The sequence below is a fragment of the Ambystoma mexicanum genome, chromosome 11, assembly GCF_040938575.1.
Source record: "Ambystoma mexicanum isolate Mex_15411 chromosome 11, UKY_AmexF1_1, whole genome shotgun sequence".
Lineage (NCBI taxonomy): Eukaryota > Metazoa > Chordata > Amphibia > Caudata > Ambystomatidae > Ambystoma > Ambystoma mexicanum.
This window is the reverse complement of record NC_090934.1, coordinates 683,449,795-683,473,818: the sequence shown is the minus strand read 5'-3', so window position 1 is coordinate 683,473,818 and position 24,024 is coordinate 683,449,795. Positions and strand designations below refer to the sequence as shown.

The 24,024-nt window shown below is 45.7% G+C and overlaps 1 protein-coding gene across 2 annotated transcripts in view; it reads left to right on the top strand.

Moving 5' to 3' along the window:
* DCDC1 (doublecortin domain containing 1) overlaps window positions 1-24,024 on the top strand; it is a 218,562-nt gene that overhangs the window by 1,915 nt on the left and 192,623 nt on the right. For both annotated transcript variants that reach the window (XM_069623541.1, XM_069623540.1), the window contains exon 2: window positions 17,216-17,360. In XM_069623541.1, coding sequence (XP_069479642.1) covers window positions 17,248-17,360 — 113 coding nt within the window. In that variant the 5' untranslated portion in view covers window positions 17,216-17,247. The remainder of the gene's footprint in view (window positions 1-17,215; window positions 17,361-24,024) is intronic.

Sequence of the window (24,024 nt, the reverse complement as noted above, 5' to 3'; positions counted from 1 at the left end):
CCCTGTCAGAGTAGCCACGTTTCCTACTCGTGAATAGAATGGTTCGGTTCATGGAAATGAATGCTGTGCGCCTTTTGTTTTGTTTAACCGTTTGGTAACTATAGTCTGCCGTGAAGGGTTTTCTATTATGCTACATGCAGTTGTAAAGATGACACTTTATGATGAAATAACACGTAGTACAAATAGCTTTTGAGGTTTGCTAGCATTGTATTTAAAATAATACATTGATGTCATCACTCTATTTTGTATTACAGTAAGGAAAGGCGGTGGATTTGTTTTATCAATTGTAAACTCAATGGTACGCGCTAAATAAATCGACGCTGCTTGTTTTGTACATGTTTTTAGTTGTGTCGTTGTCCTTAAATGGCACTACATTAGACAAACTTCCCAGATATGGTGCTATATATTTCTCAATTTTGTGGTTAGAAATAAACAAAATATTATGGCTGATATTATAGGTAGCTAATTAAGTGAATACGTTCAAAAGAGGACACCTTTGTGGTGCTCTTCCGACGGAAAATAAGCTAACAAAAAGTTTCTTCCTCGAAACGATCTATGGGGACCGATTGGTGCAGTGTTCTCCACATATCCCAATTTGATATTGTTTTGTACTCCCGAACAATTAAAATGAGTATCGGGTGTGCAACGTTTAGCAGTTTTACTTTCTTAAATATTGAGACGTCTCATTTAGGGGTGTGTTGTGAGCGTAACATGGCTACAAGCTTGTCGGGCTCATTAAACTCCTCATTTGCATATAGTACTAGTGGTGAATCTGTTAAATGCAGATAAAAAGTAGGTCGTAATTTTGTTAATGAATCAGAAACACAGAAGGTCGATACATACAATTGTCCAAAGACAACACAGGTAACCACCTCTACGATATGTACCTTTTACGGGATCCCGCCAAAATAGGACCAGCGAAGGACTAACCGTCAATTGGTGATTAGGGGAATGCCTTAAAGCAAGGGATGCACCGCTCTGGCACGTGATCCTGCAAATCTAAAGGTTTCTTTACAGCCACTGAATTTGTAAATGACTTCCCATTTAGATTTTTTGGAGGAAAATGTATCTCCGATCAGTTAAGACTGTTAACAATTCTCCTTAAGTTTAATTAAAATATTGAACTATTTAATGCTATGCCAATTCACGCATGGTTTTTGTCATTGGGCCTCATTACAAGTTCGGAGGTAGCCTTGCCTTTAATACCGGCAGGCTACCTCCAAACTTGCAAATATTTCCGGGCACCCAGAAATGGGCAATTACCAGGTCATTACGGGCTTGCCCGACCCAGTATTTGCCCATTCGTGGGTGCCGGAAAATATTCTTCCCCATTCCCACTTGAACCCCATAGGGCTCAATGGGAATTGGGAAGCCGGATGCACAGGCACCGTTATTAACGGTGCCTGTGCATCCGAAATGCTGTGCTCGCGGGCGGGTGCCGGTACAGCCGGCAGGCCAGTCCTGGCAGCCACAATGGCAACCGCGAACAGAACTTTGCCGTTCCGGGAACTACAGTACCGGCATGCTTACCGGTACTGTAGTTCCCGGACCAGCAAACCTATAATGAGGCCCATTGTATTGGTATTGCAATGATTATCAGAGATCTGTGAGATGGAAAGAGAGCACACCACAGCTGACATAAGGTGTCACTAAACATGGCACTGTTCCATGTTTGGTGAAACTTGCTTGTAAAACACTCATGAGTGTTTTTACCTTTGAACAATGTTAAGAATCATGATTATTGCAGCCCTGGCCTTCCTCAAGGTGTGATTGCTGTGACAAGCTCTGTGAGATAACTGCACACCAGAGCATGACAAGCTGCATTCGCTTTCAGAGGCAAAGCACCCGTCAAGGGGAGTTGGAGTCTTCAGTTACTAAACATACTGTTACTAAAAGCCCGCGAAGGCCAAGGGCGCTGTGTTAAGTGCAGCAGGTGTTTGGCAACAAAGGGGTGCGGTGGAGTGCAGCAGTGAATGCGAGTATGCGGTGCAGTCGTCAACCAGAGTGCGAATATGTGACACTGTCATCAACCATCAGTGACCGTAAGTTAAGGAAGGTGCGGGAAGGGGGAGCAGCCACTACTGCTCCCTACTAAACTACCCGGCCTTTGCGTGTACTTCCCTTAATCCTGTTGACATTACTTACTTTGTCTTTGCGCAACCTTAGGCTCTGCCCCCCCTTAGCAGTTAGCCGTACTTGTGTTTATGCGCATCTCCCGCTCTTTCTTCTGTATTACTATTACTCTGTGAATCTGTGCCCCAGTAGGCCTTTCTCCCACTACTAGGTCCCCTTCTAATGTGTTACTGTTGATCTGTGAATCTGTGTCCCATTGGATCTCTCCATCTTTGAGATCCCTGTCAACTGTGCTTACTGTTGTGTGGCATCTGTCTGCTCCTTGTTGCGACCCCTAATGTTACTCCCCTTCTGCCCCTGTTTTGTAATGCTTCCTGCGTCGCGGCGTGGGGCTGTGCATCTCTCCTTTCTCTTCTCACTCCCATCCCGTCTCCTCGCACCTTCTATGGTGCTTTCCGTTTGTCCCATCTTCTCTAACTGCTATTCTATCTCCTATCCTATCCCTCTCACTAAGTCTGGAAGGAAGATGTTCAAGAGGGACATCCTGGTCTCCAACCCAGGCCTCCCACTCGCTGATACCTACATCAGCACTTCCTCCAGACAGACTGTTACCGCATCCTCTTTGTTGCTCCTTCACCAGACCTATGGACCATTCATATGGTCTCGGCTCTCTCTCTTCTAGCTCTTCCTCTCCCATTAATGGTGGCACTTGGTGGGAGGCCCTCTTGGCCTCCTTCCACTCCTCCAAGGTCATCATTAATGTCTCTGAATGGCACTGTCTTGTTCCAGGGCCCTAATCCAAATCTCCTCCTGTTTGATAGGCGTCTTCCGATGTGTTATCAACTTCTTTCCTTCTGCCGCTACTCCTACTCGCACCTCTCTGCCACCCCTTGCTTCCATCTCTGCCAACTCTTGGGCCCCTCTTCCACTTCCGCTGGGTGCACCTCATGCCTGTACCCCACCACGGAAGTCCTTCAAATGTGGCAAACTGCTCCACGTCGCTACTCTCAACTCTTGCTCTGCTGTCAAACACTGCTGACATCTGTCACCTCCTCGAAGAATTTGACCTGGATGTCCACTCTATCACCTAGGCATGGTTCACGACCAGCTCTGCAAATGTTTTGACACTCTCATCCCTGACAGCTACAAGATCCTGTCCGAGCCCAGAACCAACCGATCCAGAGGTGGAGTAGCTCTGATCCTTCCTGAGTGGCTCCCTGCTTCTATCATTCCTACACAGGCCTACTCCTCCTTTGAATGCCTGGTCTGCAGGCTTTCCATCTCTCCTGGCCTCTATCTGACTGTGACCACTATCTAGGTGCCACCTGGCCAGGTTGCCCTCTTCCTTTCAGAGTGTGCGGGCCTCTACCTCTCAACATCTCCTCCTCTGAGACCTCAACATCCATCTGGATGCCTCTAATCCTGCCTCGGGGCTTTTCTGCAACCTCTGTGACATGCTCTCTCTCTCCATTCTGCCCTGTGATCTGACACTCTGCCAGACATACTTTGGATGTTCTCATATCCTCAGTGCCCCCTCTCTAACCCTCTCACCACTCCTCTCTCTTGAACTAACCACTTTCTACTCTTCTCTCACGTGAAACTCTCTATCCCTCAGGCAAAGCCCACGCCAGCACTGACACCTACCTTCACGGTCATTCGGACCCATGAAGCTTGTGCCAGTGGATGCCTTTGCCTCTACTTTCTCTGCTCCTCCTACTCCTGCAACTGACTCACACTTAGACACAGCCCTCTCCAATCTGCATCTTTATATCTCCAACACTCTGGACATCCTTGTCCTTGCCATGAGAATCCGCTGAAGCCTACCTCCAAGTGCAGCTCTTGGTATGACTCCAACCTTGCTTTCGTAAACACAAGTGTAAGATGGCGGAGAGGAAGTGTATGGCTTCAGATGCATCCTCTGACAAACTGGCCTGCCGCCTCCTCCAAAGGCAATAAGGACTTGCTGTTCTCTCCAAGAAGAGAGCCCTCGTTCAAGACTGCATCTCTGCAGCCTCTTACAACACGGCCAAAATCTTTAAAATCTGCAGGGCTCTGGGCAATCCTGCAGTAGTCTATACCTCTCCTGTTCCCTCCAAGGCCCTCTGTATGGCTCTGGCCTCTCACTTCACCATTAAAACTCAGGACATCTTGTCCTCTATCTCCTCTCCCTCTTCCTCTCTCGGCCCCCTTTGGCCAACTCTCCCGCTCCTCCCGTTTTTCGCTCTTTCTGTCTGACAACACATGACCAGGTTTCTAGACAAGTCTGATCTATGAAAGTGTCATCCAAACAGGTTCTCTCTCCTCCTCCAGAACCATCAAGGACCATATTGATACCCTCGCTCCAGCCTTGTATGATTTCTGTAATCACTTTTGCCACTGGGGCTTTTCCCTCTCTCCTCAAGCACTCCCTTGTGCACCCCCTACTCAAGAAGACGTCTGTCAATCCTACCTGTCTGTCAAATTATCACCCGATCTCTATCACCCCTTTCCTGGGCAAACTCCTGGAAAAGCTGGCCATCCACCAGCTTACGTTCCACACCAAATCTCTTGGCTGTTCTCCATGATCATCAGTGTGGCTTCAGAGCTGCCAGAGGCACGGGAACTGTTCTCCTGAACACCCGTGAAGATATGCTCTCTAACCTTGATTGCAGCATTCCTTCTGTCCACATCCTCCTTGATCTTTCGTCTGCTTTTGACACAGTCAACCACGCCATCCTGATCAATCGACTTCCTGAGAACCTGGGCATCATGGATCAGGCCCTGGAATGGTTGACCTCCTTCCTTTTGGACCGCCCTTAAAAGGTCCAACATGGTTCCTTTCTTTCTGTCACCTCTCTCTCCACCTGTGGCGTTCCTCAGGGCGCTATCCTCTCACCCTGGTTTTTCAACCTCTACTTGTCCCCTTTCACCCACATGGTCTCTACTCCTCTAACCTTCAGTGTTATGCAGATGACACTCAGCTTTCCTTCAGGCTCCCCTCAGCCTCCTCTCCTCTCTCGCTCATGCCTGACTGTCTATCCGAGATTCAGGATTGGTGCGCCTCTAACAATCTTTGCCTTAATGCCAGTAGAATGGAGATCCTTCTCATTGGGACCCCTGCTCCTGCTTTCCCTCTCACTCTGGCCGCATTCCTTGTGCCCTCTTCCTTCGCCTTCCTGTGAGGCTAAAAACCTTAGTGCCCTCTTCGACTCCACTCTCTTCCTCTCCTCACATCTCAGACGTCGTCAAGAAGTCCCACTACCAGCTGCATCTCCTCAAAGGGACTCTTCCCTTTCTCACTTTCCCAGAGAAGGTCACAGTCGCAACCGCCCTGGTTCTCTCTAGGCTGGCTTACTGCAACAGTCTTTCTCAATCTGCCTTCCTCTATTCTCCTCCCTCTCTAACTAATCCAGAACAGGACTGCAAGACTTATCCTGGGCCTCAAGCCCAGGATCTGTATCTCTCCAGCCCTGAAATCTCTCCATTTACTCCCGGTGGTTGCAAGGATCAAGTTCAAGACCCTTTGCTTTGCTCATAAGACTTTCTGGGGCCAGGACACTTACTACATCCAACGCTCTCTTCCAAAATACCTTCCTTCTCAAGCCCTTTGCTCAGCTACCTCCAACTCTGTAAGGATCAGACGCTACTCCAGGTAGAGAGAGGAGGTTAGATCTCTCTCCTCTGCAGGTGCCTCCCTCTGGAATGGCCTCCCTGCCCCTCTCAAACTTGCGCTGTACCATCTTAAGTTCTGGAATCGGCTCTAAGCTTTCCTCTTCTCCTCTGCTTTCTCTCTCTCCCTCCCCTGCTGACCTACCTACCCTACCTGTCTGCTGTACTGATTGGTTGACTGGCCACCCTCAGAGTCTCCCTGGGTACCAGGCTCCTTCCTGATCAGTCACCCCTGCAGTGCCTCCCGGCCTAACACACACTTGGGGGCTCTAACTGTAACCTCTACAGTCCCTTGCCTCCTTCCACTTACCCAAAGCTGTGCTTCCCTGACTGCACTTACTCAGAGCAATGCTGCCCTGTTTTCCCCTTCCCACTCCCTGATCCCTCCTTCCCCTTTCTTCTGGTTTTCGGCTTGCACAATCTGAATGACGCAAGGTCTAGTAAGATAGTTTGTCCTGTCCACCCTCTGTCTTCCCTCCCTTGGCTTGTTGTGCTTAGAAACACTTGTGTACAGGTGTGTTATAAATGACATATTATTTTATACTGGCCGACTGTTGTGACTCTGGCCATTATTTGGCAGAGGCAGGTGTTGGAAAACTTGTTAGCAAAGCCTGGGTTCAGACATATCGTTGGAGGGTCAGAGACTGTTTACCATTGGAGTGCAGATTTCATTTTACTGAAGCCCATCACCTTTTTGTGGAGGCATGGTAGTGCTGATGATATCATCTTTGTTATGGGGCTGCCGAGGAAATGCCGAGCCATCCTGCGTGGGATTCCTGGCACTCTTTGTCACAACTCCAATTACCACTGTATGTGCCTCACTCTGCTTGATGCCTGGCACTCTTCAGCAACATTATAATGTCTTCTATGTGTGCCTCTTTTCATGTAAAGGCAAGTGCAGGGTTGCTGAGAGGAAATGGCGTGGTACATCCTCTGACAAACTGGCCTGCCACCTGCTCCAAAAGCAATAGCGGCTCTGTCTGCACCAAGAAAAGAGCCCACATCCAACGCCGCGTCTCTGCAGCATCTAACAACTCGGCCGAACACTCATCTGCAAGGAGCTGGCCAATCCTGCTGCAGTCTCTACATAATCCTGTCCCCTCCCAGACCCTCTGCACGGCCCTGGCTTCTCATTTCATCACTAAAACTCAGGACACCCTGTCCTCTCATTATTCTCCCTCTACTTTATTGCCTTTTTCGGCCACCTCTCCTCCCTCCTTCTGTGCCTTTCCCCTGTTCTCCCCCGACGAGGTTTCTAGACAAGTCTGATCTATGAAAGTCTCGTCAAAACAGGTTCATCCCTGTTCCTCCAAAACCATCAAGGACCACATTGACACCCTGGCTCCTGCTCTGGCTGACTTCTGCAACCACTCCTTCGCCACTGCAGTCTTCCCTTCCCCCCCTGAAGTACTCCCTTGTGCACCCTCTTTTTAAGAAACCCTCTGCCGACCCACCCTGCCTGGCTAACTATCGCCCAATCTCCATCACTCCTTTTCTGGGTAAACTCCTGGAAAAGCTGCCCATCTCCCAGCTTAATCTTCACACTGAGTCTGTTAGTTGTCTACATGACCCTCAGTCTGGCTTCAGAGCTGCCAGAAGCACAGAAATTGCTCTCCTGAACATCTGCGAAGACCTGCTCTGCAACCTTGATTCCAACACCCCTTGTGTCCTCACCTTACTTGATCTCTCTTCTGCCCTTGACACTGTCAACCATGCCATCCTACTCAACCGTCTCCGTGACAACCCGGGTATCACTGATTGGGCCCTGGCCTGGCTGACTTCTTTCCTCTCCGATCGACCCTCCCAGGTCCAACTTGGGTCCTTCCTATCCTCTATCTCTATCTCTACCTGTTGTGTCCCCCAGTGGTCTAACTACTCTCCCTGGCTGTTCAACCAATACCTGGCACTTCTTTCCCACTGCATCTCCGCTCTCTGCCCCCACAGTGCTATGCGGATGACACAACGCTTTTTCAGGCTCCCTTCCGTTACCTCTTCTCCTTCTCTCATCTCTGACTGTCTGTCTGTTATCCGGGAGTGGTGCACCGCCAATGATCTCTGCCTTAACACCAGTAAGACTGAGATTCTCCGCATCGGCACACCTGATCCCTCCTCTCCTGTCACTCTCTGGCTGGCCTCTCTTGACCCTCTTCCTGCTCCCTCCTGTATGGCTAAAAACCTCAGGGTCATCTGCGACTCCACACTTTCCCTCGCTCTTCACATCTCTGACGTCTCTAAGAAGTCACACTACCAACTGCACCTCCACGAAGGTAGTCTTCCTTTCCTCTCCTTCCCCCCAGAAGCTCACGACTTACAGAGCACTGGTTCTCTCCAGGCTGGACTACTGCAACAGCCTCTTTCTAAATCTGCCTGCCTCTATACTCCGCCCTCTGCAACTCATCCAAAACAGGACGGCAAGACTTGTCTTTGGCCTCGAGCCCAGGGATTGTATCTCTCCAGGACTGCAATCTCCTCACTGACTCCCAGTGGCGGCAAGGATTAAGTTCAAAACCCTCTACATTGTCCACGAGGCCTTCTGGGGCCTCATTACCTTCAACTCTCTCTTCCTTCTGGAGCTCTTCGCTCATCCACCTCCAACTCCCTCAGGGTCAGTCACTTCTCCAAGCAATGAGTTGGTGGTCGATCTCTTTCTTCTGCAGGGGCCTCCCTCTGGAACAGCCTCCCTGCCTTTCTGAAACTTGAGGAGAACCATCTCCGTTTCCGGAAGCACCTCAAGACCTTCCTCTTTGCTTCTGCTTTCTCTCCTCCTCTCCCCTGCTGATCTCCTGGCTCAAACTGAAACTGCACTGGTTACCTGGCTACCCTCTGATCTCAGGCCCAGGTCCCCTCCCCGCCAGTTGCACATCTGCACTGTCCCCCTGGCAACCTTTGCACTCTGAGACTATTTCTGTGTCCCTACAGCCTCCTACCGGCACTTGACACCTGATGTCTGCACTTACTCATGCACTTGCCACAAGCTGGCCGCACTTTTTTGTTTATTGCCTTTATTTATTTTACTGTTATACTATGTACTGCACGGCCCTCTCCCTCCTACCCCCTGCACTTTTCCCTTCCCCCCTCCCCTGCACTTGCGCAATCTCAATGTCACCTGGCATAGTAAGATCGTTGTCTCTGTCTTCCCTCTGCCTTGAAACACTTGTGTATAGGTGCATTATAAGTGCCATATCAAAAAGGTTTTTCATGCCCTGTTGCACAGTACAACTGCTTTGGAGTTAGTTTTCCTGTCACACCACCATGGGGCCTGGTTTCTTGTCACACCGCCTTGGGGCTCTGGTTGCTCTTACCCCATCTTGGGGGTCTGGTTTCGGTTACCCATATCCCCTTGGGGGTGTTGAGGTTAGCAGGTTCAGCTCACTAGTCTTAAATGATGTGGGTACCCCCCTGGGGAGAGGGGATTAATTCCCTGTATTATTCACAAAGGTACACTAGAATTTGTCAACATTTCAATAATTTTCAGTTTCCACGAAATCCTACTTCTTTTGCATAGAGAAAATAAAAAATGTTGTAGTCCCTGGTGCACTTTCTGTCTTCATCTTATGCTAGTCATTGTTGAATTTGAATGCTCAATTTGTACTGAAAATCGATTATATGGAGGGACGCCAATTCACTGCATTCCTTAAGGAATGTGGTTGTTTGTATGTCAGTGTGAGACTATTACATTTATGTAAAAACTACCCTTGCATAGTTAAAGCGCACCCATAAAGTATGGAGCACGCAAGGTACAAACAGGAAAAAGGAGCACAAGCAAACCAGAGGATGAATGCTTGGACAGAAGCAAACACTAAGAGGGAAAAAGCAGTGGACGGGAGTAATTATATTGGCATTACCTGCATTGATCAGGATATACAAGTACCTATGGAATGAATGGGAGAGGGTAGAGCTTGTGGCAATGGGACAATCAAAAGCATTTTCCACATCAAGGTGCAAGATACTTGTATAATAGCTCTCTAGCCAGACCTAATGTTATAACATAGTTTTCACAACATGTGCCTAGAGACAGACATAGATGTGCTGCAAACATGTTATAACTATTTTTGGCTCAAAAATCTATTTGCCCTTTTTCAGGTTTATTTTTAGGAATTGCAGTAAGTTTTGGGCCATTCATTTATTTGGCCAAAACATAAACTGCTTAAACTCTACAACAATCCCTAAAACGATTCTTAAAAGAGACCTCTGAGCATGAATTAATATTTTGTACGCAAGAAATTATATAACCTTGATTTTCTCATCATGTGACTTCTGCAATTGGAACCCTGGTGCTGCTAAACTTAATGGCTTAGGAGTATACATACATATGTAACTATATTATTGCTCAGTATTTTCTAACACACTAGATTTCAATTAAGTCACTTTAAAGCACTGTAAAGATTGGCGAGTAGGCAACAATCATGGGGGTGCTGGGGAATAGCAGATAACAGTGAGACGATGTGAAAGGAGGAGGTCTAAAGGCCATTCACCATTACAGATACTGATTGATGAAGGGATGGAGGAGGGGTAGTCTGAATTTTAGTAAGGGGAGGGTGGAGTAAAACCTCAGACTCTGCTCATATGAAAATGAGGAATGTAGAGGGTAAAAGGTAGAAGAAGGAGCAAGGGCAGGTAATTATCATCTTTGCAGGTTAAATCACAATTCACTTTGAAATTCAATAGTAAATTATAAGTAATAATGAAGGTCCAACATGAATAATTTTACCAATCCATTATCTTTTCCTATTGCAACAAAATAATTTATTGTCTGGTCAACCAAGGAGAACATACATTTTTCCTTCAAAATCATAATTAATTTTGTGACGAATACCTAGATGTTGTCACTTCTCCCCAGGAGGGAGCCCCTTCCCATGAGGCCAGGGCGGTGAGGTTGCTCTTCGATAGTCTCCCTAAGGGTGGTGCACAGTGTGAGGATCTCATGGGGAAAACCCCCCCCTCTGGGGACAGGAACAGACATCTAGGGGGAGTGCGGTATGATCAACTCCAATCTGCCACTCATAGCTGCTCATAATCCTATTCCACCCCAATACATCACTCTCCCATGTATGTGTGCAAGGTAATCAATCTAGCAGACACTGAGACGAAGGAGAGTCCAGAGTACTATAGTGAGACTCATGACAAAGACTGAGATGAGGAGGAGGCATGGAACTGTGAAGATTACTAACAGAAACATACATGAGAATTGTAGTTCTGGATTTGAGGCCAATGGGCACAATAGTTTAAAAAGTGAAGACGGACAGCAACAATTGTCAAGCCATCCCTAGAGGAGCCAAGGACTGAGCGGTGGTCCAGCACAGGAAGAATTTCAGTCAGCAGACCTGGACGCAGTCAGTGGGAAGCAGGCGTCTCTACAGGGTCCAACATGGAAGGGCCGATCAGGTGGCTGGAGAAAGAACAGACAGACCGGAGAAAGCAGAGGGAGCCGCTTGGTCAAGAGCAGGCAAGAATGCTGGGGGAAGCCAGCAGCTGCAGAGGCGCTGGACGAAGGGAGAAGGATGCTGAAGCAGCAAGAAGCCCGAGATTGAGTCCCAGAATAGACCAGAGCCTGCCAAGAAGTTCCCTAAAGGTAGGGGAAGAAACTGGCAGGCTGGTGGGTACAAGAGAGAGTGTTGGCACTTGATGCTAAGTGTCAGAGGAACACAGATAAAGAATAGGGGTAATGAAAGACCCCCAAGTCAAGAAAAATATGTTGTGATTTGAAACAGAGAAGAGTAAGTCAAGAGGACTTTGTAAACCATCTGTTTGGTCACAGTACTTGGTAGGTTAGTAAACCAAGTCTGTACAGCGAACGAAGAGTGAGCCAAGAGAACTTTGTAAATCATATTCGTCGCGACAGTACCTGGCAGGATAGTGAACCAGGTCTGTCCAAAGGGCAAAAGAGAGAAATACAGGTCTGGGACCCACGATCTAAGGAGGAAAGAAAGGGCAACCCTCTCCCTCATGGCATTACTTGGCAAGCCAGAAGGCAAAGTGGGCTATACTGGGGAAACCTGGGTTTAGGATCATACATGTGCATGCATAGTTGGGAAAGAAAGGAAACTGTGAAATAAGGATCGCCAGGGGAAGGGAGTCATTCACCCGGTAGTGCTCTATCCATAAGAAAAAACCAAGAAGCTTGGGGAAGTGAGTCATTCTCCCAGGTTAAAGAAAGCCACAGTCAAGAGAAGGGAGTCATTCTCTTGTCAATTGGGAAAGCTGACCACAGAACCTTCAGCCATGGGCGGAGAGTCATTCCCCCTGGTGTAGGGTGTGTGAAACAGTAAAGCCAGATACCCAACCCAAGAGGCCAGGGGAAGGGAGTCATTCCCCCTTGTACAGAACTTGCAAAATCACAACCAGTAACTGTGATACCCAGTCCAGGAGAAGGGAGTCATTCTCCTGGAACAAGAACATTGGCACAACCTTTAGTTTATTTATAAGTGTAAGGGACAGTGATGGGGACATTTGACACTGGATGGTGGACTCCTGACAACCCCGTTCGTACGTAGGTTGAGGCAGGGAAACCCCTCTTAAAGATAGGTAAAGTTAGGTTTTCGCTTTATTTTCTTGACTAATAAAAGTCCATAGCAACCACTATGCCTCCATTGTGTCAGTCCCCTCCTTCGGGACCCTTACATAATGTAAAATGACCTGTATGGGACAATCTGGAGTAAATGTGGTTACATTGAATGGGATGATTAAGTACACTGCTACTGCAACTTTTCGTGTATATATGAAAGTGTGTACTATCCAGAACTTGAAATACATTTTGAAAGATGTTCTAGTATTTTTAGAATTAGGTATATTTCCTGCATGTATTTAATTATGAATGGCATACTGACATGGTATATATCACCTCTGTTATGATACACTCTAGCTCTGGCTTTCAAATGCTTTGTGTATTCTTTAAAATAATGCAAATGGGCTTTTTACAGTATTCACACTGTGGTAGATCAGAATCAGGAGACTGACAAGGAGACATCGTAGTAGACTGTTTTCTTTATTAGTACACACAAACCTGCAAGTCTAAGAATATCTTGGCCATGTTCCACAAGTAAAATACGAAAAGATGCTTGTCGGGATGTCTGTAGAAAAAAAAGAAATATGGAAAGTCCCACGTCCGGAATCCTCCACCAGCCTGAGTCTGATCCTACCACTATAAAAGAAAGCATAACTAGAACAGTATATTCAAGCCTTGGCTCTTTTCAATTGAATGGTGGCTGATTTCTGATTCCCCCACTCTGGTATGTCTTTTTCAGAGAACTCGAACGTGGCTACAATCCAAGCTTGTTGGCAAATCTGACTCTTTATCACAGATCTATTTAGTCAGTTCCAATGTTCTACACTGCCCTGGGGTCTTGTTTTGCTCACCCCACCTTGTTTAATTTCCTTGCTAACCCTATCTTAGTGTCTGGTCTATTTCACCCCGCCTTGGGGCCTTGTCTCGCTCACACCCTGCATGGGGGATTTTATCTCTTTCACCCCACCTTGGGGGTCTAGTTGTCGGGCTCACCCTGCCTTCGGGTCTGGTCTGGCTCACTCTGCCTTGAGGTCTAGTCGGCTTCACCCCACCTTGGGTCTTGTCTGGGTCACCCCTCCATGGGATCTTGTCTGGCCTTGCTTACCATTTTTCTGGAGCAACCGCATACCTTTGCTCTCGTAACACTGCTCCTCGGGAGGGTCAGGGACGATTTCCCAACTGGCAAAGTATCTTCGCCTTCTGCTCTACAGGCTGCTTTGGGCAGATATGGCCCTGCTTTCCGATTATGCTCCAGAGGGTCTCCTCTGCCCGCCCTGTGGCATGCTAATTGGCAGGCGGCTGCAGTGGTGTGCTGCTCCTCTGCCCGAGTGCTCCCGGCTTGTGCTTCAGTTGGGATGCCTGAGTTCCATGTTCTTGCCTGTGTTCTGTGTCTCCACACTCCGCAAGCATTCTGTCGGCTCAGTGTCCTCCTCTTCTAGCTCTGCGGCTGTCTTACTCTCCCTCTTCCTTCAGTGCTTGGCTCTTTATCCTCCTGTTAGCTCATAGGGCCTTTTCTCCCGGTGAGCTGCGTTCCCTCAGAGGGTCAGAAACCATGCCAGCCCCCCTTTCAGGGTCATCACACAAGTTAACACCCATATAACCAACAAAGATACTGGGGGTCTGGAATACATGGAGGATAATGCATATCACTTTCTCGGATCTCTTGTCCTCTAAGGGGGGTCACCCCAGGGAGATCCTGCTTGCCATGCCTGCCAAGGAGTGTTAAGCTTAACAGACTCGCCTCCCTAGTCCCAAAGGGGTTGGCTCCCCCTTGGGCAGAGGGGACGAATTCCCTGGATTCGTCAAAACCCTTTGTAGTTTTGTCATTGAATGTCATAAATGATGTAGTCAGAAATGTCATCTGTGATGACTCCAGGATTCTCTACTTGAAGATGCCATAGTTGATGTCAAATGTGATGTCATGGGTGATATCGACTGTGCAATGGATGGCTCAGAGTTAAGGTGATGTAGCTTTCAACAGCTGCTAAATTTCTGGGTCTTCGTGTTAAACTGGGACCTTAACGTAATTTCAACTAAAGTTTTTATCATTGAATTGGCAGGGTTTTGTTATGCTATATCTCTTTACCTTTGTCAGTAATGTATGGTATTATTTATGTATTATGCAAGGGTGTTACATTTTGCATATTTACTTTAGCTGACGTTCCAAATTTACTATAAATTTCTTCTGTGAAACTACAATTTCAACATTTATATATAAACTGGCTTTCTTCATTATAACATATAAAAAATAGATCTGCTTGTCTTAGTTGGTTTGAGCATTTTATTATATACTAATTTGGCATAAATCATACTTAAACATAGTACCTGGATTAGTTGTCATAAAAAAATAAAAAGGAAAACCACAATAAGAAAAAAACCTTTAATAATGAAAGCTAATAGAAGAAAGTATTACAGATGTTAACATCAAGATGCAAGTGTCCTGTACCTAAACATCTATGGTTTGTTAATCAATGAATAGTGCTGCAGCAAGAAAACAACTGAAAGGAGGGAAAAATCTCCACATTGCCCGTACAAATAATATCAGATTTTTATTGATCAAACATATATTAGCTTTTAACCCTACTGTGTACTTTAACATGGAGTAAAAATAAAACATCTACTAGATTGAATGGCAATCATTTTGAAACACTATTTTTATTGTTTTGAAAAAAAAAATGAATACCACCACCTACCACCCTAAGAGAATGTGTTTAGGAAAGAAGTTGGCAGTACAAGTTGACTTTTTCCATCCATTACTAAGATGGCAGAGCGAGGCCACTCTGTATGTCTATGTCTCCATCTACAAGATAATAGTGCAATATTTTCTCCTGGGTGTGTTTAATGTGTTATAAATTGTACCTTTGGTATACACATTGTTGTAGAACAGGCTTAGATCATGGGTGCAATTTTTATAAAAGAGAATATATTCCCGCCAAAAAGGCTGGTTGTGTATAATCTTAAATGAAACATTACAACAGAAACTTGAACAAGTTAGTTGAACACACAGTATGAACATTACTAGGTTTTAAAAAGGTCCCACATAACTTAATAACTTTATAGATCCAACTCTTCATACGGAGACTGACATTTTCTTTGTATTGTGACATAGGTTTTACAGAATATCAGAATGTCATTGGAGTTGTCTACATTTATTTTTGCCTTCCAAACCTCTCGTCTAATGCGTACTACATAATTCCTTCATAGTATATAATGTGATAGCACACACAAAGCTATACATGCACTAATCCTATACAAAAATGTTTTTTTGTATTATGCACTTAATAGAGAATTTTGGTTCATCATGAAAACTATTACACATCTATGATAAATATTCAATTAACTTTTATATTTTGATAGACCTCTATGAAAAATTGCATAACTTTTTATGATTGACACTGAGTTTTTTTTAAACTTCCATGATTAGAATTTTGAAAAGTATTAATTAACAGCATAACAATGCCACTCGTACTTAATCAAAGCCTTGTACATATACAACTGGGCCACACCACACATAAAGTTAAGAGATTTGCAGAAGTAGTAACCACCAAAATACCTTTAGCCCCTGATTAAATAGTGTGAGCCCACATGTTGGCTACTATGAAACCTGTTTTAACTGCACAATAATTGTGCTATTTGACAATCATGTTAATGGTTCTATATGCACAACCTACAAGATAAATGCATATATCCACGGCTACTTGAAGTGTATGTACCAGTGAAATATACACTTTGCAAGTAGAGTGCATTTTTTATTGTAATTGTTCAATTATTGTTATTCCTCTAGAAGTGTTATGTTACTTATTCACTGAAATCAAATTCAAAATGTAGGTTCCAGTAAAAGAAGATAAGCATTCTTCATATTCCTAGGCAATCAAGCCTCATATGAAGGCACAGAATCATTGCATACAATCCAGTTAGTTTCTCTTCATGGACAAGTTTTATAAAGACCTCTATGAATGCTCGCTCCTTCATGAAAGGAAAATCCAATCGTTTTAAAAGTCCTCTGTGAATAGATACCTGTCCCTGCGTTAATTTCAAAATGTATGGAGTGGTCTTTGACCCATACGTCAGATAGCTCTTAAACATGAACTTATGGCTGGAGGCCAACACACAGCTAGATTCAGGAAGCACAGTTCTTTCTTTAGGCAAAAATTAAACAAAAGAGGTGAAAAGAACCATGTTCAAATATAAGCTAAGGTTCTCACACAGTGTGTTTCAGGTACCCCAGGTCAAAATTCTCTAGGTGAGTCTATTGGTCTCACTGACCAGCTGATAGTATATGTGCAACTTCTATGTTGGAGTGAAGAGGAACCAGGAATTGCCCACTCTGCTTTCTATGTCCTAACATATCCACAGGGCTGGTTCCACTTTTTCAAGTATGAGGTCTTGCACTCTTGTTGGCCCTGACTCCTCATCCTCTGGGCACCTTGCATGGATCTTGTTCCTCCTATCACCTTCTGGCCTTGTGTAGGATGGATCTGGCACACCAGAACTATCCTCTTCTGTTTGCCTTTTTGAGTACCCTCCTCCATTCCTTCTCTCACTATTTGTTATACCTTCCTTAACAGGAACCACCATTACCTCTCAATTTTGGCACTGTCTTCTCCTCCACACCAACGTCACCCTGTAATGTTGCCATTTCACTGCCTCGTCACCAATCTCCACGTCTGATATTTATATTGTTCTCCTTTGTACCACCTCTTCTTCCAAATACTAATGTTACCAACACTGCCTCCATCTGTCCTTTCTCCCCCACTTGCTACAATCCCTCCTTATTTCTCCATGATATGGCCTCCGATGCTCTTCAACCACCTGTCGCAACATCCTCCAATAACCCATACTCAGTTACTAAGGTCTGGGGCTTTTATAGTGTTCTCCCTCCTCTCACCTGGATTGGGCTTTTGGTGAGTGGCTGCACCTGTCTTGTACTAGGGGCATGTTTGGGATTGTTTATTTCTTCTACTGCATGTTGCCTCAATTTGGTTTTAGGTGGCGGGATCAAGCCTTCGTTTACTCTGAACATGATTTTTAATTTCACTCCCACCACCATCCCGTCAAACGCTAGTGCTGCAAGGTTCTGGTCGCAGGTCTTCTGTTTTCCCAGCATTTCAATGGTATTCTGGAATACTTCTAGGTAAGTTTTCAATCATTACTGATTACAAAATTATGTTTGCATGCCGTGAATGGACAATTTTCATGCTCTGTCAGGGATCGCTCTGCCGGGAGATAAGGAGTTAATGGCTTAATATCACACGTAGATAACCCTACAACCAGAAAACTAACTGCAAGATTGCAACATTTTCAGAGTTCATGGAGCGAAGTTCTAGGGCACGGGTTAAGCTTTAAAGTATCATGACAAATGTTAACACCAGCATGTGAATTTCTAGAATCTCTGGATACAATTAAGCTTGTTTTCTTTCTTTCAAAGGCTTTGGATCTGCTTAGGGCTTTAGGTCCACCTGTGGAGGGCTTCAGGCTCTCTCAATTTAGGGAGAGGTCAACAGCAGGGGTGTCTGTTAATGTGCCTTACCCACCCCAACCCCATCATCCACTGACTCAGGGAGGCCCTGGTCCCCTGAATCACCTCATTGTGATCCCCCCAGAGCCAGGTAAACTTCTAAATGAGAAATGGAGTGACTGCAGATCATGTCCTGGTAAGCATTGATAACCAAGTCACCAAACTTCAGACATTCACAGTAAGATGCTGAATGATACACTAATCAATCTAAATGATCTTATGAAACAATGTTATGGCAAACAGTAACTCAGTCATAAGACAGTTCGACTGAAAGACTACAATGCTACATGTTATTTTTCCAGTACCTCCAAAATTGCCATGTGAAATTCATAAGCATCTTTTCAGAAAAGTCGACATCTTCAAATTCGACTGTGATCGTATCTGAGGATACGCTATGCACCCCACCCAGTTCTACCTCAATCAGCCTTTGAAGAGTGGTTAATATCACAGGTGGCTCACCAATCACTGTTAGTTGGTTCAAGTGTCTTTATTGAAGATGTTTGTGGGGCCTATTGCCGTCTCGCGCTGTCGCTCTCGTAGTATAGAACCTAACCCAGGCATCCCTCACCCCAGGTTAGTAGATATGGAAGGTTGACACTTACTGTCTAGTTTAATCTTAAGCTAGTGATGATGACCTAAAGGCTCAGTGCCTTATCTCACTATACTCCATCATGGACTTCCTAACTCGCAATACAAAATCTAATGGTTATTGTTCTAGTTGTCAAGCACTACGTGCCTCTGGTCCTTCGAGTGAAGCAAGGGTTTATGTGATGGGCGTTGTTCTCCAGGATGTTAATGGATACAGGGCAAACCACAGAGGGTTGGCAGTAATCAGCTCCCTACCCCATGATTCAGGAAAGCCGCCCACCATCAACGTGAAGCCGGGACAGTGTAAATGCTGCGATTGACGGCTAGTTCTCTTGCGATGGATTTAGAAATAAATGGAAGGACTAGGACCCAGGATGGAAAAATAAGGCAAGAGAAAAACGAGTGATAGGCAAGAAGGTGGAGCAGGTTAAAGCAGTCAGAGAAGGTGGCAAGGAACAGAGGAGGACCTGATTAGGGCAAGGCTATCAGGCCAGGAAAGGAGTGCTGAGGAAGGCACAGAGCCAGGAACACTAGCGTCACTCATCGCTCTGAACAGTATGGTATGGTCCAGCATGGTATAGTCTGGCACGGAAATGAGGCTGGCCTCGGTTCCACCGAGCATCTGCAGTGTGTGGTGGACAGTATATGCTCCTAGATCGAACACTGGCCATCTGAAAATGCGCGGACGGATCCCTCAAGATGGCAGCAGCCATAGAGCATTGGATCGATGCATGTCTGTGACCAGGGGGAGCTGCTGAGGTCTGTGAATGTCAGTACCATGCATTGCGCCATGCAGGGCACCCGTGCATCTAGAGTCTCCGTGCCCAAGGTAGGTGCCCCTTAGTGGCAGCTGTAACAGTAGTGGGAGTTGGGATAGTGCATTGCTACTGGAGGGAGCAGTAGCGTGGAGGAGGAAGTAGTAGTGTGGAGAAAGGAGTAGTAGTTTACTGTGGTTGCATAGATAGAGAATATGGGAAACCATGCTATTTTCACTAAGATGGCTTTAAAAATCAGAAAGCATGCAGAAGCTTTTGCTGGAAGGTGAGGATCACCAATGTGTTCAAACCTGACAGGAACACACTCAATGGCAGTATTATAGGCACAAAGGTCACTACTCTGCATATAGTGCCATTCACTAAACCAATCTCTACATTCAAGCTACTTCGCAACATAACCCAATAGTTGACAAATGGTGTCAGAATAGACTTTAAAACTACTGTTAGCAATTGACTTCTCCAAGTAAATCAAGCGAGTCGCTCTCCTTTGTGTTCAAATATCATGGGAGTAATTGTTTTTTAAATGTATTATTTTATTCAAATTTTTGTTCAATGCTGAACCTACCCAGAGTGACGTGGAGTGCCTTACAAGGTTCAAAGGTTAAAAAGGTGGGAGGTGAAATAGTAGCTACAAAAGGTTTTCAGGATAGGATAGAAATATTGGGCTAGACAATTGGTTATGAGGGACAGGGTTATGTGAGGGGGAAAACTGGTATATTTTTAGGCTCTTTCTGAAAGTGGTGATGGAGGGTGAAGTGCCATTTGAAGAGGTAGGGTGGTCCATGCCATGGGTGTCCGGTGGATGAATGTTTACTTTTGTGTGCATGTTAGTTTGCAGAGTGGAGTGTGTAGGATATGCTAGCTTGCTAGCTTGCTAGTTTGCTGGTTGTTTGGGTGATGGGCTTAAGTTTGTCTTGAAGGTAAAATGGGATTTTGTGGTGGATGGATTTGAAAACAATGCACAGTCCTTTGAAGGCAATTCTTTGAGCTACGGGAAGCAAGTGGAGCTGGTCAGGAGTTGGGGTGAGGTGTGACTGTTTGGAAGGTGGAGGATAGCTTCTGCATGTTGTATGGCTGGCTTGAAGTCAAGTGAGGGAAGCATTGCCATAGTGCAGCTTGGAGAGAACCTGTGCCTGGACTGCTGTGCAAAAGGAAGGATTGATGTGTCTGATCTTTCATAGGAGTTGTAGCTGTAGATTGCATGTTTTGGTGGCAGCAGCAATGTGGTGTGTGAAGGAAAAGTGAGCATTGATTGTGAAGCCAGGGGATTTAACAGGTGTGGAGAGGGATATGTGTGGGTTGTTCGTTGCAAGTTCTTTGATCCAGGGGGTGAGTTTGGGTGTGTTTGGGGGTGCAGATGAGGAGGTATTCTGCTTTGGAAGGGTTGAGCTAAAGAAAGTGGGTGGCCATCCAGGTGGAGAGACAGCTTTTGAGGATGTGGAGTTGTGAGTACTTATGAGATTTGGAAGTATATTTATTTATCTGAATATTGGCGCAAAGGGATGGTGTGTGTGCCAAGGATCTGTCCAAGGGATTCAACATATAGGTTGAGTGGAGAAAGTGAGGTGCCTTGTGGGGGGGGGTACACTGAACTTGACTGAGGTGGTCTCAAATTGAAAAAGGTGCCTGGAGACTAGGTATCTCCCATCAGTAAGGAATGAAGTTCATCAGCTGATGGCGGTCCCTGAGAGTTTTATTCTATGGGACAAGATGGTGACTAGAATGGTATGGTCGATGATGTTGAAGGCTGTGAGAGGTTGAGGAGTTTTATAAGCAATGTGTCCTTTCTCAGTGATGTTGTGAAGGTCATCGAGGATGTGAAGAACAGTGGTCTCAGTGCTGTGTCCGGGTCAAAAGCCATATTGGAAGCGCTGAGTACGTCGCTTGTGGTGATGAGGTGTTGCAGTTTGGTAGTGACAAAGCATTCCATGATTCTTCCGAGGTATGGCAGGATAGTGACAGGGTGGTAATTTTCAGGGAGTATGTGGGTTGGGAGATTTTTTGAGGAGGGGCATTCGTCCAGATTTGAGAGCAGATGGGATGGCACCAATTGAGAGACAGGAGTAGATATTGAGACAGTTGAGGGCAAAGGTGCTGAAGGAATGGTGACAAGGGTGTCTGTATCAATGGGTGAAAAGTGCCCAATGTGTTGGCTTGTTTGGCAGTGGTTGAGGGAAGGAGAGCAGAGGGAGTTGCAGGCTGCAGTCAAAGGGGGGGTGGGAAGTGTGGATGTGGCTTGGAGAGATCTGACAATGTTGTATAGTTTGTGTATGATTGGTGGTGTATTGGAGTTCTTCGAGGTAATGCTTGGCTTTGGCATTGCATATAGCTATGCTGTACTTGCTGCAGCAGAGTTTGAGTGGCGTTCTAGTAGCGGACTATGGGCACTTTTGCCATGCTCTTTCTAGCTATCTATCTTCTTTCTTGATAGAGAGCAGGGAGCTGTTGAACCATGGTTTATGGTGGTGGCTGCAGGGTTTTTGTTATTTGAGGGTGGCAGTTTTGTTGAGTGCCTCTGTGATGATAGTGTTGTAATTGTTGAAGAGAGTGGAGTCATATGCACGTCTGGATGTGGGGGTGGTATGAGTGGTTCTAATGCTCTTTATCTGTATTGGCTTGTCTGGATGGGGGTGAAGAGGATGTGTCTGCGATAGAGTATGAAGCGGAAGCGGATAGCAAAGTGTTCTGGCTACAACACCAAGATTCAACTTTCAACTGAAACATGATTTTTACATGAAATCAGAAGGTCCAGAGTGTTGCCAGCTGTGTGTGTAGGGTAGATGAGGAGTTGTGAGGTAATAGGGTGGTGAGTGGAATGAGGATACTCTTCAGTATCGGCTGCTGCAGGGATGGGAACTACCTAGGTTGAAGTCACCAAGGTAGATATTGATACAGAGGAAGTTGTGGTTGTTAGTTGTGAAGTCAGTCCAGTCGGTGTGGTAGTTGGGATTGTGTGTTGGGAGTGGTAAACCAGGTGGAGAAAGCTTGGGTGTGATAGAGGGGAGCAAGCAAGAAAGTGCTTCAAAGGATGTGTATAGGGAATGTTTGGGGTTACTAAGTTTAAGAGACTCTCAATACATGATGACAATGCCACCACCTAGTTTGGGTGTGCGGTCTCTGTTGTGGATGAGATAGTGGGGGGGAAGCATGTGAGGGATATCGTGTGTGATGGGGTTTTATCCATGTTGGAGTGGGTATGGGCCTCATTACAATTGTGTCAATATGGTAAAAATGCTGGTAATTCCAGCACAGGCATTTTTACCAGACCGGCACACTTGGGAGCCACAGAACTCCTGGCAGGCCTGACCTGCCAGGATTTCAAGCCCCTACCAGCAAACAAATGCATGAATCCCTGGCACCATTACTAACGGTGCCAGTGATTCAGTAAATCCCATCCCATGGAGCCCTACTGTCACTCTGCTGCCCATAACATACCGGTAATACCGGGATATCGGGTGCCGCAGATGGTAAGGCAGGGTTGCTGTTATCCTGCAGGAATTACCGGCGGGATACTGTCAACCCTGTAATGACCCCCTATGTCTGGGGAGTGTGTGCTAATGAGTTCATTGATTTCATGTGTGCAGAGTATCAGTTGAGAAGAATGCAGGTATATGCAAATAGTTGTTTTTGTGGCGTGTTTTGCTGGCATTTAATTTGAATGTTTATGTGTTTTGTATCAGGCATCTTTTGTGGCAAGTGGGGGCTAACATGGAACACAGAATGAAAAAAGGGGAAAGATAATAGCAGGAACCCTTAGATCTGCCAACCCTTTCCTCTGGTCGCCCAAAGCAAATCATTTAAATTCCCCCCATAATTACTTCCCAGTTCAAGCCCCTTCTTAGTATGGCGAGGCGATTCTAAGATGGTGGTTTTGGGATCAGGGATCACACAGATTGGCACTGGATGGTTTGTGTAGGTTCTTTGACCTACAGGAAACCTGAGGCAGCTGGAATGAATGCCTCTGGTGATGGTGTGCTGAGCTCCATGTTCCTCTCAGCCCAAGCCCCTTCTGAGTATGGGGAGGCGATTCTAAGATGGTGGTTTTGGGATCCGGGATCACACAGATTGGCACTGGATGGTTTGTGTAGGTTCTTTGACCTACAGGAAACCTGAGGCAGCTGGAATGAATGCCTCTGGTGATGGTGTGCTGAGCTCCATGTTCCTCTCAGCCCAAACCCATTCTGAGTATGGAAATATGATTCAAAGATCTATAAAAGGCTATGAAACATTTTGAGAGACTTCAGTTCAACCATCTTCATTTTCAGTGGTAAACACTTCAGAATTGAACCTTTTCATATTCTACAAGTGTAATCCTCAAGGAAACACATTTTCATTTTTTTGGCTGTAAATCTAATGCAACCTCTGGAGAAGTACATGCCTCTTGGTACACATTTGTTGTAAATGTGTCTACATTTCAAGGGTTTTTGGACACCATCATCTAGCACTCCTACTCTCATACTTTCTCCCATCTTTGCATATTCAAGATCTGCAGATTGCCTCATTTTGACAGTTTGTGACACTGGAAATCACTCTCGATACTCACATTTCCTAAACTGCCTATGAAGTTATGAGTATCTTTACGGCTAACGACCTGAAACACTGTCGTTTTACAGAATCTAACTGCTGCAGATAACTGAAAACAACCACGTTTTCCTCCAAACATTGTCTCACAATCTTCAAAATTCCTGCATTCTCAAATGTACAAAAAGTATCATGGCATTAGATACGAGGCCAACTTTGACAATGAGAAATTTCATTTTGCAGAGTACTCTGCCTACATCATTGGACCACTTCTGCAGACATTCACCTGCATTTCAATCTGTTATCATACTCGGCTGGGAGCATTAAGAAGTTGTGGAAAGCTAAACGTCCTTTGTTAAATGTTGCCAAACCAGTGGGGCAGTCATCACACAGGA